The 17,533-nt window shown below is 37.6% G+C and overlaps 1 protein-coding gene across 1 annotated transcript; it reads left to right on the top strand.

Annotated features, from left to right (window-relative positions):
- The first annotated feature begins 12,056 nt into the window (after window positions 1-12,056).
- LOC146157437 (coiled-coil domain-containing protein 92-like) lies at window positions 12,057-17,125 on the top strand. Its single transcript, XM_083387662.1, has 4 exons — window positions 12,057-12,201; window positions 13,552-13,596; window positions 14,815-14,978; window positions 15,571-17,125. The coding sequence occupies exons 1-4, from the start codon at window positions 12,057-12,059 to the stop codon at window positions 16,285-16,287; spliced, it is 1,071 nt and encodes a 356-aa protein (XP_083243788.1). The 3' UTR covers window positions 16,288-17,125.
- The last annotated feature ends 408 nt before the right edge of the window (window positions 17,126-17,533 follow it).

Here is a 17,533-nt window from a genome sequence, read left to right as displayed (position 1 = left end):
ATTGCATTTTTTATGTGCATTTTTATTTGATTTTGACTTTACAAATTTTTGACAAATTTTGACCCAACGTGTAAATCTTGACAAAATTTTAACGTTTTTTGACAAGTCAAAAAATATTCGCCCTACTTATCACGTTTTCGGTTGCTATCCAATAATTAGTTACACTTGACACTTACGCCATTTGTTTCCCTTGTCGTAGTTGTTGATAAAAAGGAGGAAAACTAAGGTAGTCGGATTTTAGCAGAGCTTAGATATCATATTTGGCAAAGTATTTGACAATTTACGTTTCCAACTTTAGTTTTAGTTCAAATTCAAAAAAACAAACATGCAAACAAAATGGTGGCGTGAAGCACCATTACGTCATACTGTATAGCTCTATAAACCTTACTATAAATTGGGGCGGAAATTGTGATTGATGAGGGGCTGCCCCCGTTCCCTATGGGGGCGACATTATTGGATGGAATATAAATCCTCATTTTGTGGGGCTGCTAAACGTCGACAGGAATCGTTTTGGTTCATCGAAGCGCGATCCCAGGAAATGCGTTGTAAAATGACTTGCTTGACATTTCTAAAGGAGCACGCAATGTGAGCAACTGCCCACGTAAATTTCAGAATCATTAAACTTTATTTTTTCCACGAAAATATTAGTAAACTTTCTATATTTGTCGAAAGCATGTTTGCCGCCTTGTCAATCAGATGATTCCAGTTTTTTAATTCATTGAAATTACGGCTGATTGTCATATTCGAATTTTAACCTAATTTGTAAATAGCTTGTGTGCCACAATTCTAGTTCTAATCTCATTTGGATTTTATCAAAATTGCTCATTTGTCCTACAGCATTTTTAAGAAATGTATAAAAATCAGTCGAAAAAAATAATTTGAAATAATATTATTTGGTCTCGTCAACTTTTAGGTGACTTTTACGGTCTGAAAAGCATATAGGCGATGCTAAAGCGTTTACAAATTAGAACAGGGATATTTCTTATTCAAATTCTCATGAGAATAAGTTTAAACGATTTAAACTAAACTGATGGTGAATAGAAAAATCCTTTTCAAATTTTTTTTAATTCTAATGTATATTCTGGTTTACAAGGATTCAGTAACTATAGTTTTAAACTGATTTAAGAAAACTAAAATGATCTAATTCTACTCTAATTCGAATGTGGAAAAACCAAATGCTCTATTTTTTCTAAACTAACTAAAAAAATTAGAAAAAAAACTAGTTGTCCAAGTTTGCATATTTGCCAGCGAAAAATTTGTGCGTATATCATAGAAATGTCAACGCTTGGTTTCATAATTTTAGTTTTGCATTACAAGTATTTTGCGAATGTCCACTTATAACTTATAAAGCGTATTTATAGTTTTACCAAAAACTTGTAAGCGCCTTTATTCAATGTTAATGCGGACAGAATGGATAACAACTTGGTTTACTACACACCCACGCCCCAAGAAAGGGAGCCACAAGTATACAACAGACATTAATCAAGGCGGAAATGTTCACAGCTCTAAAACGCTTTATTAGACAGCGATCGCGACTTTTAGCCGGCGCTGAATTAATCGGCAATTAACTTCGCCGCAGCGCAGTCGGCGACCCCGACGTGACCTGACGATCAGCAATAAGCCTCTGGGAAGCCAATCCGAGTCTCTGTTTCACCTTTTTCCTCGAGGAAACGAGTCCAAGTGGCAGGACTTTGAGTCCTGTGTTCTCTGCAGCGGTAGGCGGCAATGATAGAGCATCCGTGTTGGTCCCGCCCTGTTTAATTGGGTCGCGGGCGGTCTGCGACGCCCAGTCAAGTTATCAAACGACTGCGGTTAAGCAAATTGACAGGCGCCTATACAGGACACTCGCTAAGTCGCCTTGGCGGTCGGGTTTTAGTCTTGACCGCTGTTGTTTAATACAGTGCATGCGAGGCTAATAGCTAAATTGCACGCCTGGGCAACACAATGATGTTTCACTGTGACGCTATAGGTAATGCGCGGCTTTCCTGGAAGAGCGATTTGTTTTCTTGAGTGGACGCCGGTAAAGCCAAAGCGTGCGGTTAGCAAATCGTCAACAACATAATTAGGCAAGTTAGAAAAGGCTGCATCTCAGTGGTAGACGGCTCTCAATTTCCAAGTTGCTTTCCTTCGGCAAGTTTGCATAACCAACTAAAAAACCGGACCTGATCAGAGACGTCCGAAGAAAAATTTCCGGGGTGGAAGCAATATGAATATATACGCATCATTTAATTTTTAGTCCTATGATACTAATTGTATTTTATTTATCACTACTTTCATTCTTATAAATTTATTAATGGATAATATTTTTACCCTTTATAAGTAGTAGGCCTACATATTACACTTATAAACAATAATAATAACCGCTTTTTGGAATTCGCTTATAATTCTGATTTATATATTTTGGCATTATTAAAACATAAATAAGATAAGGCCAGTTAATGCAGCCCTAAGCCATTTCGAAAGTGTTTGCCTGCCCATTTGGATACAATAGCCAATCCAATTAATAGTTTTATAACACCCTGCTTACTATATTACCTTAGCGTTACCAAATCGAAAACAACCCTTAAAAACACAACCAATTTAAAGGCCATCGGCTCGTTATTCTAATCTAATGTGAATTCTATTAAATATCTTACATGGCAAATTTGTTGCCAACCGCTCGGTTTATATCATACGCTACTTGTTACTCTAACTTAGGCTAACCCAAGCATGGACAACTATGTAGATAAGGTCCGTTCAAATAAAAAAATTGAAATAAGATGGCTACTAAATTCTGTAACAATTGGGCACCTTTTGGCTTTAGTTTACACCACATTTTAGCAATCAAACTATTTTACCCAGGGCTGCGGGGTCGGGTAAAACATACCCGAGTCCAACTCCCGAGTCCGACGCCGGCCATAAAGTAAACCCGAGTCCGACTCCGGTCAAATGAGCGAGTTCGTCAAGTCCCGAGTCCGGCTTTGACCCTACAGCGTTCATTTCACAAATTTACGTAACTCAAGGTGGATTTTCAGCAATCCTCTCATAGGGGTGTCATATAATTCTTTCACTCACAATACATGGTTGCCTTTACAATTTCCAGTTGGCGGCCATATCAGTTTCAAAATTTGGTACTGCGCATGCGCACGTCGGACTCAGGATTCGGGTAGTTTTACGTGGTCTTACTCGAGTCCCGAGTCCGACTTCTCAGCACTAGATTTACCACCCTATATCGTTTTTCCTCAAAGGTGAATTAAAAACAAAACAACACTATCGCAAAAACAAAAACCTGCGGCCTCTGAACTGGCCGCATATATTGGCTAGTTATCCTCTTGAAGACTTTGGCCGTTTGTCAACCACTCGACGCGTGCTCCATGCAATTTAAGGATTTGGTCGTTTTGCGTTAATCGTTGCTAACGAGCACTCACCTTGCAAATACGCCGCTCCTAATGGATTTTGACGGGCGCGGGGAGTTTTAGGCGTGAACGAAGTGACGGCCAATAAATCGGAAGCTACGCAAGAAAGTTGCGCAATTGCTAGGTTGCAGTTTGCCGAGCTGATTTTCTAAGAATGGTCGTGAATTAAGTCTGGCAATTTCTTTTTGATCCGTGGTAATGATATCGTTTGTTTTACCCATGGTTTGTTGATATCACTCAAACGAATTGTAAGTAGATTAAGGCTGCACTGGTAAGAACGAACTTATCTTTCTTTCACGATTTAAACTTAATTTGGATTCAGGCAGATTCTGTTATTCGAAAGAAAATTCTGACGATTAAACTAGTAATCATGTATTTGTTTGCAATATTATTCTCATTATCTTTAAAGACAATATTAAATAAGTTCGTTTTTTTAGAAAAAAAAATGTAATTTGTTTTTGAAAAGTACAGAAGCAGCAATATTACGTATTAAAAGGGCATTAAAAATGTTAAATGTTTACGTGTAGCGGACAACAAATGACATTTGTTTTTCGACCTGAGTTTGACGTGGACTCTCAGACATTTCCAGGCCACCATGGTTTGATTTGTGTACCAAAGACAAACTTTACACGTTGGAATTTTGTAAATGAAACAATTCAAAATCAACTTAGCACTTGTGCGAGTCCATATTTGAAAAATCATGGCCGATATTTCCGTCTGAGTCACACCAAAAGCTTTTGTGGAGCACCCTGGGATATTTGTCAAAGGACACGCGACCGTTGAATCAATTTGCAGTGCTGAATCAGTCCCGGCTCTCGTGTAAGTCCCCCAACCCGTAGTCTACATACAACAGGCGTTTTTGGCGCCCACACATTTTTCTAACGCTCTGTGAGCCTTAAAAACACTTATGAACACAAACATGCGTTAATGCGTATATAGGTGAAACTGCACGAGGCCGGTCAAATAACGCAAATATTGATGAACTCAATATTTGGCGTCGGAGAAAAACGCCAATCACCCGCGCAAAATTTCCGACGAAACACTGGTATCAAAATAGACATTTCTCCAATTCCAATTGCGTCTGGACCCCTACAGCGTTTTTACAAAATATTCTGGTCTTTCATAAGTAGATGAATCCTTCTACGACCTTCGTGAGCTTTAAATTACCAAGCAATAAATTCGCAAGAACACAGTAGGTTTATTATAAAGTTAAACCACTAGTTTTACCGCTACTAAAATAACGGCACACTGTACAAGACCAGATGCATTCGAAAAGGCCTTATCAACACTAATCAATTTTGGTGAAGGTTATTTTAAAATAGATGTCACAAATAAAATAACCGGTCGGTCCACTGTCAAAAATTTATCGAATTTTTTGTCCAAATTTGTCTTAGAAGTACACCAAGTGTCGAAGTGCCAAAGAGACAAATTAGTTTTCAATAGATTTTGTTTTGTTTCCAAAAAGTACAGATGGTCTTGAGACTGTTTATGAAAACAGCAATAAAACATAAAATCATTTCTTAAATTTTTACAGAAATATATATTTCGCCTTGTTAATAGGCATCATCAGTTTCTGTACAAAAAGCAAACTTGTATAAAATGCCAATAATAGTAGTTAAAATGTAAAAAAATAAAATAAAATAAATATAAGATCGCGTATAAAATTATAATATCAAATAAGTACAGCGCATACCCCAAATCGTACACCAAAGCCCCCCAAAAGCCCAAAAAAGGTTTGATACAAGAGAGCGTGTTTTTTAAAAAGCCACAAAAAAGACGCGCGAAGGCCCATGTCGTTACAGAGTGTTAACAATCCTTTCTCAAACGCCTAACGAATCCAAAAAAATGTTTATGTACGAGAGGATATTTTGAAGTGAAAAAATAAAGACACTTGTTTCCTTAAAAGCCCAGATATTTTCCTCAAAAAAAGTAGTCTTGTTTCCCTACAAGGACAGCGCATACTCAAAATTGCCCACCGAAGCCCAAAAATGCCTGATGCAAGAAAGCACGTTTTAAAGCCCCAAAAATGTCTGATATGAGAGAAAAGCATGTTTTCCAAAAATCCACGAAAAGGAGACACGCGACGGTCCCATATCGTGACAAAGCAAGGGGGTCGGCGGCAATAAGCGGGTTGCTGTAGCCCAACGTGTGACGCAGTCGGCACAAACACATGTCAGGACAAAAGCGTCGCGTGTGATCTTCACCTATCATCGCTCGCCGAGTCGATGAAGGGCCCCGACCGCAGCACAACACCTGTTAGAGGGCAATTTCAATTTCCTTTGCTGTTCGGTGCCTTGGTTATGCTTTTTGTTCGAGGGGTAAAGCGTCTGCTCTCGACTGAGTGCTATTTCGAGCGCCGAGTTATAGGAAAGAGTGGGTGGAATTATTTTCGAGGTGCGAGATTACGGCGGGAAGGGGGCTTGTCGAACTATCGATGTCAGCATTTACTTTTTCTTTTGGGTATTTCTAAAAAAAGGTTTATTGGGGTTGTCGTTGATTTTTTAATTTCCCCTAGACCGATATCGCCCGACCGGTTTAAAGTTAAGGAAATCAGCGCTGTTTACGAATGTCGCGTGCGGTGGAGCGGCAGGGAAAAGTTGTAAGGGAGAAAAAATCCAGCCAAGAGTCCCACGCCGTCCTAACTTTTATTTGTGCAAATTCTTGGGAAATCTCCTGTGTTGTAAACAAGTCATTTATAAAAATAACTTAAAGTTAAGTTTGTTAAATAAATACCAAGTCAAGTCCAGTAAAATCATAATTAGGGCAAGTCAATCCCAAGTCAATCCGTTGTTATAAAAATTAAACCTAGAACAAGTTAAATTGGGACTCGTTCCGATTACGAGCAATAACTAAGCTAATTACTAACAAAAACGCATCATAGCAAGAAAAGAAATTGTTTTATGTGCAAAAATTGCGATAAAAACTTAATTTTACAAAACAAATGCTTTATGAAAACACTTCATTTCAACCCAAACCATTTGTCCGAAAGACTTAGAAGTCAAGTCAATTTATTTGTCCAAAAGACTTGGTTTAAGTCAAGTCATTTGACTTAATTGCACTTAAGTTAAGTGATTAGAACACCGAAAATCATGTTGCATTTTAAAAAGTAACGGCATCCAACTTCGCAACAACTAAACGTCCAACGCAACTGCGACACTTTTCAACACTGATGGATGAACGGAAACGGCATGACCGTGGAGCGACATGCTTTGGGTTGGCAAATCGGCGATAATTCGCTGCCCTAACAAAGTTGACTAACAACACGCTCGCCACCCTTACCCCAGTCATTCCCTTAGAGCCTCTCTTTGGCACGCTTTCGACGCGGCTCCTATGAAGTTAGGCAACCACCGGATCGGCCCCAAGCGACAACACACGAGTGCTCGCTTTTTGAGCTCTTCCCTTTAACTCTTGACCTGCGACAACAAACGACGCCAGTGTGATTTTCATCAATGTATATATAGGCCTCTTGTCGCCGAGGTTTTCCGCTGGCCGTTGCTTACGCGAAGGTGTATGGCACGGCGTTAAATTTTTTTGACAAAGCTCCAGTTACGAAATATAGATTTTTTCCCCTCACATCGCTAGAAATTTCACTAATATTCACTAACTTATTACACCAAGGGCAATTTAAGTAGTTTTTGTTTCTGTAAATCCTAATCAATTGCTGCATTTTTTCGTAAAAATTAACCCGATATATCATGGGATAATAATATGCGTTAAATTTTATTATCTTAATAAAGTTTAGATAAGGTAACATAATGATTGTGTGGCGCCTTGAAATTTGAAACGACCTGGGAAAACTACGGCCCGCGAAGCAATTTAATCCGGCCCGCGGCACACTTTTTATACAACTTTTTTTATTGAAACATGCCTTCACGTTTTTTCGTAATATTGAAATATTTTATTGAATGAATTATACATGCAAGGCATCCCCACTTATTCCTCACTGTTACAAGCGTGTCAAAACTAAATTATTTGTAGCTTTCTTTGCAAAGGAATCACACTTTAAATTATGTGTATTTCTAATCCCCTTTTTGATCCGGCTCGCCAAGACATTTTTGCACTAGGGCGTCGTGGCGCAAAGTTTGAGAACCTCTGCTATACACAATGTATACCAGTGTTGTAAACAAGTCATTTTGAAACGACTTAATCCCAGTTAAGTCATTTGTAAAATAACTTAAGTCCAAGTCAAGTCATTACAACACTGCAATGTATACCCCACTCGGTCATCCCGCCAATAGCTCCAATACCACGCCGTGTACAAAATCGCATGCCAAAACAGGTGTGGCAGTGATATGAACAAGCTGAATGCAGGTTGTGTTCGATTGCGCGCAGGTGTAACGGCGCGAGAAGTAAATAAACAACTTTCACCGCCGCTGCCGCACAGAGTCAGACCACCTTGTTCGTATTCTTGTCACTTGTATGGTGTGTTTTACCACTGTGTTTTGCGTGACACCAAACGGCATAAGCGCCCGGGATGTAAACTACACACTTAACAGTCAATCGTTGTCTAATTCGCATCGCGGGTCAGCTCTATTTATAGAAAGCTCTGGAATCTGAAATAAAAGACGCAGATATTTTCGGCTGGCGAAATGCAGACACTTTTTATTATACTGTGGTTGCCAAAGTTGGACTATTTAAAAAAAGTCCTAATTTTGTGCAACAAATGTACAGTAAAACTGATGTGTTTTTACAAGGAACTATTCCATCCATTTCGTTTATACAAGGAACTATTCCATTTCAAAAGCATTTAATATTGCAATAAAAAAATAAGTTTATAGAAAAGGTGTATTACAGCGATAACATACCAATTAATTTATATTTTGCCACTCTATGTAAGGCTGTAGCATTGGCTGGGTCAAAAACCTCTTTTTGTCCGACAATGTTAACGATTTACAAAGCGAGATGAAAGTGTGTTTAAAGTTGCTAAAACCAATCAAGTTTGTTTTTCTGAAAAAACATAAAGTTTCTTTTCTTTAAACTATGAACCAATAAGATCCACATTTTTTTGTGTCTATTTCACTTCCAACGTTTATATGTCTTTCAAGTGAAACCCAGCTGTTGGGCTTAATCAACTTATCCTGTTTACTAAAACAAGCTATTAACATCAAAACAGCCGGAACCGGTTTTCGCAAATTATTTCGCGTAATAGTTTAGAAATTGTTGGATAATAAGCGACTATAGGCCGTATTTTCGCGCCGACTTTTCTTCTGGCCGATGTTAATCATTTCCAATCAATGGTTGTGGTTGGCTTTCTGTTCTCTGTAATAAGCGCCTGTTGCTGTATTTCGCCAAGCTAATTGACTGACATGTGACGGCCAATCTGGGCCTAATTAATGGTAGGCCGAATAATGGTGGGTCGCGTTTTCACAAGAAATGGAGCGAATTATGATTCTAACGACACTACATTATACGCTCGCCCGTTATTACAAAACAACGAAATTGAGTGTTTAGCACTCGTCGAAAAGTTATTTATGTTACAAGTCAAACATTTCCCTGTTTTAATTACGCTGACCTTCACAGAACTGGTTATTTCATGATTTTCTAATTGAACAGCGATTATCGCGAAATATCGGCCTTAAATTTATTAGAAATATACGCGAAAATTTTGTTGATAAATCATCCGAACTTCCCCTCATTAACTGAATCATTCTGTTTTTGTTGGATTTCGTTTGATTTCAAATTAACACTATTCAAAAATTTCGATATCTGCTTTGAAGCTGCTCGGCAATCTTGCTAGGCTAACATTCGGCCAATTAATGTTCCACTGGAATTTTAGGATAACAACCAATTCGTCGTCTGCTGAACTCATTTGGCGAGGCATGACTTTGCAAAATACAAAATGTATTCCAAATACCGAAAATACTAGGATATCTTTTCCTTACGCAAGATTACAAAAAATGGGCAATTTATTTATGCAGAAAACTTTTTTGCAAATAAAAATTAACCTTTCAGAACGGCGTGTTTGTAGTGCAAAAAAGGAAGAAAAGGGTGACGAACAAAGACCCCCGTAAGCTAGGGGACAACAATCTTTTTTATTTATCATCAACCGGATAACTGTGACGATTGACAATACAAAATTTTGTTTAAAACATATTTAAATTGATTTTTGGTAGCCTAAACGAAGGAAATTTAAATACCCATATACAATAAAAACTGAAAAATGGCCGTTCGGTAAAAACATTTATCAAAATTTACTTTTAAATTGCATGAGACAACATTTCAACTGTACTTTATCTTCAATAAAAAAAAATAGGCCGCGAGTCGATAGAATTAACACGGACAGTAGTTTGGTGACCACTGCTTTAAGGTGCGCAAAACAAGATTAAGTGCAAAAAATCACTAAAGCAAAGTATAAGCCCTGTGAATTGAATGTGTACTTTATTCTATCGTGAAGTTGTTTATTAAATAACTATTCACAAAATTTGCAATTCAATGGACTCTATACAATCTTATTTCAAAATCTTCGTATAATTGTAGTGTAAAGGAAAGGTACGTACATGTAATAGCAATAACATCAAAATCTCTTGAAAATCTTATAAACTCATTCCTTTATAAACGAAATATTTGACGTCTTTAGTTAAATGTTAACCTCTATCTCCACCTAGCAGTATTGCTATAAAAGTTCTACTATTGTATAGGGGCAGAAGGGACTAATCTGATAGTAAATCACTAAAGAATTCATAACAAAAGCGTCATTACATGATTTTCGTAACTACCATTAACAAATGATGGTTTGTGAGGCTTTAAAATATCCGATGACATATCGACATCTGTATACGAAAGGTTGACTTAATAACTATACAATAAAACAAATTGATAATATATTACTCCGCCGAAATTGTAATTCTTAACGGTTTAGTCACATAGTTTGTTTCAAGAGAGTTAGCTACTTAACAAGTTAATTTTTTATTTTACCTATTTCCCTTCAATATAAAATTTTCCTTTGTTGTCTTAGTAACTGGTTTGGGGTCACAGGTCATGTTTACCCTCTTCAGCGCCATATTGAATTCTTTTGAAAAAATGTGGAGCTGTTTGTGGTCTGACTGCTGTTGCTGACACCGCTGTCATTTCCAAACGCCAGCGTCGGGATTTTATTGCTAAAGCACAGATAAATTCGATAGAATGCAGGCAAGAAATGTATGGAGGAATGCTCTAACAGTTCTTCTTTTGCGTTGTACTTTTTAGGGCGCTGATCTAGAATCCCACTACAACTATAAAATCAACGCACAATATTTGGGTTAGGGTGCGATTTAGTGTGTGGGTGGGTCAAGTGTTAGTATATTTATATATAATAGTAATACTTGACCCAACCTAACCCAAACCCGCACCCTAACCCAAATATTGCGTGTTGTGGTACGATTCTAGACTAGCGCCCTTTTTAGTTCACTTTTGTAGATATGCTTAAGTTTAGAAACAGGTCGACAAATAGGTTTTGTGATAAGCCCGGTCTGCATTTCATGCCTAGATCTTAGATGTGCAGGTGGGTAATCAAAGTTTTTTGAACACCTGAAGTACAGAAATCTAGCCAAACTCAACCTTTTTCTTCTGAAATTTAGGTGTGCACAAAAATTGCTTTTAAAAAAGTCTCCGGTTTTCACCTGCCACGGAATGCAGAACGGTGATAAAGCAAATTTATTACACGCACCATTTAAAACCTACAATCAGATATTGCCAGTCAATAAATTGAAAAAGGTATGGGCTGGTCTAGAATCCTACCATTTTTTTACAGCAATGAAAGAAAAATTTCTACTACAAATAAAATTATTTGGGTTAGCGTTGGGGTAGGTTAAGCAATGTTAACTGACACCCTAATCGAAATGTTGTGCCTTACACTTCAATAATTGTTTCAAACTGGTAGGATTCTAGACCAGCGCCACAAAATGAGATTGAAATTGTAACAAAATTTGGGAGAATAAATATCATAACAATACTTGACCCACCTAAATGCTAACCTGCACCCTAACCCAAATAATATTGGCAATGTAAAACCCCAGACGAAAATGTATTGTTAACACCCATCTTATTACAGTTACACAAATTTTACCTGCAAAAACACCTCTCCTTTGCAATAACCAAAGTTTCCAATCAGGGGTAGATAGATATTTTAGAGTAAAAATATTTTCTAGTTCCACTCAAATGGTTTGTTCAAATATAAAATTTTGGTTAGTTTACATTGTTATTTTATTCTAACCACAACAAGTTTATTATTATTGTTGTTTACTCATTCTGAGAATTCTTGGCCAATCATTCGATCTCGTCCAGCATAAAACTATTTTTGTTTCAATACTTGGGGAAAACTAGGATTAATCCATTAGTCTTAAGCAACTCTTGTGTTAAAATCCTTTATGTTATTACTTCTAAACCAATCTACAATCTGTGGCAAGTGCACACTTGATATTTTTTCTAAACAAATTCGTGTGCACACCTGGATTGGTATATTGTGTACCTAAATAAAAAACAAACACAATAGAGCCTTTCCAGCCTGAGTTGTGCACAACATATTCTTACACCTCAAAATTTGGTTCTGCACCTGTGAATCTTGACATGGAGTGCTATGAAATGCAGACTGGCTTCTAAACACTCCCTCTTATGTTTCAGAAAGTTAAAATGAAACACTTTGTTGCAACTTAAATCCCTAATATAGTTTGGTAGTTTGTAATCATGGCAGGGCACAACATGCCAAACGATCAGCTGCAAATGCAGTTGCATTCAGCTAGAAAGTCAATTTTGTTCATGGAAACACAGCATGCATCCACACTAAAGGGCCTGCACACGGAAATTCAACATCTACAAAAGAAATGCTCTGGTAAGAAATAATTGCATGTTTCATAGCCTATGTTAAAAATGAGTGAAACGTTATTCGAAACATTCAAAATGATAGGTCAACTTCTGTATGGGCCCTTTAATATTCTTACTACAAAGATTATGCTCCAAAATTGAATGGGTAATGTACAACTTTATTATCTATAAGACATCGACAGAAGTCACTTTTTTGGACTGATATGATACTCAATATTTTATTATTTGCCAAGCGATCCTATACCATTTTTTATATACTTCAGAGGTTGGGATATGGTAATAATTTAAATTAATTGAAATCAAATTCAAAGATCATTTTAGTTTATCTACCTATATTTATTTAACTTTTATTTTCCATATTAATTTTAAATAATGTTGAACAAAAAAACTTTTGGCAAAAAAATCAGAAATTTGTTTGTTTTTTCTGCAAACACTATATCATATTTTCATAATAAAATACCAGCCAAAATTTTGACCCAAGTTTACTGATATACCGATGAAAAAGGATTATTGGTAATAAGAGTAATTTAATATATCGGTCTATCTCTAGTATGTATTGGATTGTATGTTTTGTTTGTCATGCCTTTATATTTTGCTTCATAATTCACAAATAAGGTCACACAAAACCGTCATTGATATCTAATTCCAACCATCATAAATCCTATTTTATAATAGTTTTTATACCCTATTCAAATTTCAATTTTGGTCTAAAATTGATATTATGAAAATAAATGGGTATATACCAGCACTAACACAATCAATGATTGTTTCAATTTGTCAAAAACATGATATATGGGTTGGTGTTGATTTAGAAAACTTTACTCATTTGAGGTACATCACACAAGAATCTAAACAAATTAGTTTTATTAAGCCATTTCAGTGTTTTTACTAGAGATCGGCCGATATCACTTTTTTGGACCGATACCCGATTTTTTACAATTTTGTCAACTGATACCCGATACCGCTACCGATTTTTTTATATACCTGGGAAATGTTGAAAACTCGATTTAATTAAAAATAAAATCCAAATAACGTTTTAGTTTATATACCTTTATTAATTATTAAACAATTATTTTGCATTTTAATTTAGCGTGTTGCTAAAACTCAAAATTTTTTGATCAAAAAATGGGTAAATTGCTTGTTGTACAGAAAAATTATATCATATTTTCATACTAAAATATCAGTCAAAGTATCGGCCTACATTTACGGATACTGATATATCGGTAGAAGCCAAATATCAGCCGATGTTATCGGCACACCGATATATCGGTCAATCTCTAGTTTTTACATCTGTAATTTTACAGTTTGCTTTTAAGGTATTAAACTAATGCTTGGTGTATTGTGTTTGTGTTTGCAGAGTTGACTTTCACTCTTGCTATGAAAGATGCATCTTCAGAGAATGGTAAGTGTGCAATTGATTTGTGGTCAACTAATAGGACGCCATACCAAGGGCCATCTGTTGCAACTAGCGACCCTTGTGCGTGTCACAGTGTGAAGGGTAGGCCATGGCAAGCAACACAAGAACTCTCATTAATTATTTAAAGCCTAGTCAATTTCTTGCTGAAAAGGGTTACTGGTTAAAGAAAATGTATAAAAATAGAAAAACTACATGGTTTTTATTAAATAATTTTTTGCGGCATCTGGTTCCAAAAAATATTTATTAAATGTAACCCAAAAGCCTTTAACTGTTATACATGATTTAATTATGATTCTTTTTGAGTACAGGTTTATTTAACATTCAATGTGAAAATAAAGTTTATATAAACATTATTCATAATAAGCCAACTAGTCATAAAATACATTAGGACATGCTCTTGTGTAACTGATATGTCAATGGCGGCAACCTTTTATCCTTTATGTCAATAAGCGGCTTACTGAAAACTCATATGACATGACTTTTTCTTTATTCTGGCCCTCATGGTGTCTGATTGCAGTCAGCAAAGTTGAGTGTCTATTACAGCCCTTTCAAAAACTGGTAGCTGGAAGACATAAATCTTTACTCCGAACAACATAACTAGATCCTCCTATAAATTTGCATTTCTAGTTTAATAGATAGAAATGATTTGGGATTTGCAAAATAATAACAATAGGAATTGCAAAGTGTTTCTAGTTAAATAATTAACCGACCTACTTATTCAATTCAATAGTAGACATAAGTTCAAAATAGTAAATATAGCACAAAAATTTCTAAATAAATACAATCTTGACTGTGCAGATTATTTTTTCAAGATTTTGTTTTGTTAGTGAACATTAAAAGTTTTTAATTTACACACACCAGCTGCTACAATACCAAGTAGATTAACGATTTTACTACATGTAGCTAATGTGTATACTGTATATCACCCTAGGTTTGATATGTTTTTCAATTCTGGCATTTTGGTGTAAATCTTGATTTTTTTCTTTTTGGGTAAATATATTTTTTAACTAAACAACATATCTAATGAAATCAGCACAACTTTTGATTTAAAGTGAGTCAAAAACAGTGAACTAAGTGTGACTTTCAAGAGTAGTTGAGTGACCCTTGACGCCAAGCCAAGTGTATTGCCTGGAGAAAGTTGCTAGCTCCCTCTTATGAATTTAATGTGATGCTAAATCTCACCATCTTAGTTTGTGTTCACAGAAACCAAGAATATCAATCATTTGTCGCAACTGGAATCCGAAGTTTCAGAACTTATGCAGGAAAAGATTGACCTTGTGCAACAAGTCGAATCGCGCGACCGTCAGCTCGTCGAAATCGAAGAGCATGCAAATGAACAGGAGAAGAAGTATTTGAACGAATTAAAGGTAACAGGATTTTCCTGTGTATTTGCTTGATGTGACTAACAATCGTGTTGTGTCATTGGTGTACCTTAAATGTGAATAATATCTTCTGGCAGGGCTGCAGAGCCGGTTAAAAACAATGTCCCGAGTCCGACTCCTATCAAAAAAATGAAAACTTCTAGTCAAACTACAAAAAAGTCAGGTGTTTTCATGTTGCGTTTCGTGCAAGAACTTGTTCACGTTAGCAATTTAACCCTGCCTTGAACTGGTATATATTTGTTTACTCAAAGGTGTATTGTGAATTAGGCCACTATCCTGTGCAAATGCCAACCGAAACGCGTCATCCCTTAGAAAAGGGATAGGAAAGACTAGGCTACAGCGAGATGCAAGGTCACAAGCTTAGCCTAAACCCTAATATGTCATATTTAGTAAGTATATCAAAGCCTATGCAGAAGTATGTTAAAAGGAATAAAAAGTTATTCGAAACGTTCAAAATGCTACCTACTTCTGTATGGGCTTTGATATTCTCACTACCATTACTACAACCTCCAACCATTAAGTCATATTTATTGTTAAACGGTAAACGCCCCGTTTAACGCGTCCGCGTTTTGCGCAGATCAAAAAGCACAAAATAACCGCTCTCCTGAAAGAGCTCGACTCGCGCTCCAACACAATCGCCTACCTCTCAGCTCAACTACACCAGGCGCACGCAAAGCTTGCCCAGAACAAGCACCGACAACAACAACAACAGCCCCAACCCCACCGACCCAACCAACCCCAGGGGGCGAGTGGGTTTTCCCCCACACCCCCACCCCAACCCAAGTCGTCTGATCTGCGTCGCACGCTGAAGTCCTCAAGATCGGTGGAGCTGCGGCCGGCCAGTTCCTCGGGCGCTCTTCAACCTCGCATTGATGACGTCACCATCGACCGCCCGTCGTCGTCATCAGGAGTCACGGGGTTAAGGTCACACAGCGGCCGGGTCAAGGTCAAAGGCGCCCGCTTCGTGCCAAGTCCGATGCCCGACCCCGCTCCGTTTCTGGACGCGGGCGAAAAGGGACAGCCCCGCGTGGTGGAGGCGACACGCGCCACGCCGCAAGCGACATCGCGACATCTTTCGGTCCTGCCGCCGATCAAACCGCAAAAGGACGCAAACGGCAACGACGTACAGCAGCATCAGCAGCAGCCTTGGCTCCAGCATCAGGGAGTTACGAAGGACGCGCTTGACCGAGGTTATACTCCTCCGAGAAAATCCGCGGAAGCCGAGAGCCTCGCTCTAAACCGGGTTATTCCCCCCAAGAGCAAATTGCACCAAAGCCAGGTCCACGATTTCTGATTTTTTGCCCCGTTTTCTTTTTACTTACCGTAGCTGAAAGTTGTTCCTGATCGTTTCTCTGTAGTTTCCACACTTTTTTTACCTACTTTCTTCTTCTGCGATTCACCGACAAGTATACAGTGCACTGTTGTTGTTTTTTTACTTTTCGAGCCACCCCTGTGAACGTGTTCGCTTTTTCGAAGTTTCTATTAAAGCTCCAACTTCTTCTAAAACTATTCCACGCAGCAAAACAGCCTGAAATTAAATCCGACAACGGCATTAAGAAACTTTTATGAGTAACATGGAACTTTTAAGTAGATATTGCGATATATGTTGGTGTTCAGCGTTACGATGTCACCTTTACACTAATAAGGGCAAACCTAACTGGGCCCCTTGTACAGTAGTGATTCGTTTCAAACAAACAACGCGTTGCTGATCACATAGAGACGAAGTAACACCATTTTTTTAACCTTAACTAATTCGTCATGGTTTTCTATAGTTTGGCTTCAGGTTCGGAAAAAATACTTAGTCAAATTTTAAACAAGACATTCCATTGCTTACCTTTTAGGATTTTGCACATGGTCTCAAGTTTAAGTATACTGCTCACGAGGGCTGATCAGTATTTTTTGGCCAAATTTTGGATGACATTTAAGACTCTTTGCCGGAACGCATTCAGTTAAAAGCCAAGTAGGCTAGCGCCCTTATCCATTATTCATGGCCTGGTGTTATCGCGTAGACATATTGCACTGCCTCCGCCTTTACTTTTACTTACTGCGGCCTGTTACCGATAAAGCGCTCTTTAGGCTCCCTAATTTGTGGCCACTTCTTGTACTGTGTTCGCGTGCTGTGCTCTTAATTGCAAAACACTTGTGTAAAACACGATTGTGGAAGCCTGGTGGTTTGAACAGACAGCTTGGAAATCAGTACTGGCAAGGCATACTACAGAATAATGTTATCTAATTGGTTAATACACCGAAAGCCATAGTGGACTCACCGAATCTGTCGATTAATGATGCAAGCAAGACCAGGCTGGAAAAACAACCTTAGCCTGCAGTGAGGTTCGAACTCATGACCTCCGGTCATACCGGAACCGTTGCCGAGCTATGCGAGCTCAAAGAGGAGCGAATAGAGAAACAATCATACGCCAATGCTTGCTACATTCTGTTAGTACAAGCAACTTACATTGAGAGGAAAGTTAGATTTACCTTTGGCAGAAATGTCATGATTAAGGTTTTTTTTTAACCATTTCTCAATAAATCACATCAGG

This window comes from Ascidiella aspersa, chromosome 4 (assembly GCF_963924565.1).
Source record: "Ascidiella aspersa chromosome 4, kaAscAspe10.2, whole genome shotgun sequence".
Taxonomy (NCBI): domain Eukaryota; kingdom Metazoa; phylum Chordata; class Ascidiacea; order Phlebobranchia; family Ascidiidae; genus Ascidiella; species Ascidiella aspersa.
Note: the sequence above shows the minus strand (reverse complement) of the source record. Positions and strands in the feature narration are given on the sequence as shown.

Bases quoted from the DNA above. Each gene is read 5' to 3' on its own strand.
- LOC146157437 (XM_083387662.1), top strand. From the start codon at position 12,057: ATGGCAGGGCACAACATGCCAAACGATCAGCTGCAAATGCAGTTGCAT. The intron at 12,202-13,551 runs GTAAGAAATAAT...TTGTGTTTGCAG, and splicing joins TCTACAAAAGAAATGCTCTG to AGTTGACTTTCACTCTTGCT. The intron at 14,979-15,570 runs GTAACAGGATTT...CGTTTTGCGCAG, and splicing joins AGTATTTGAACGAATTAAAG to ATCAAAAAGCACAAAATAAC.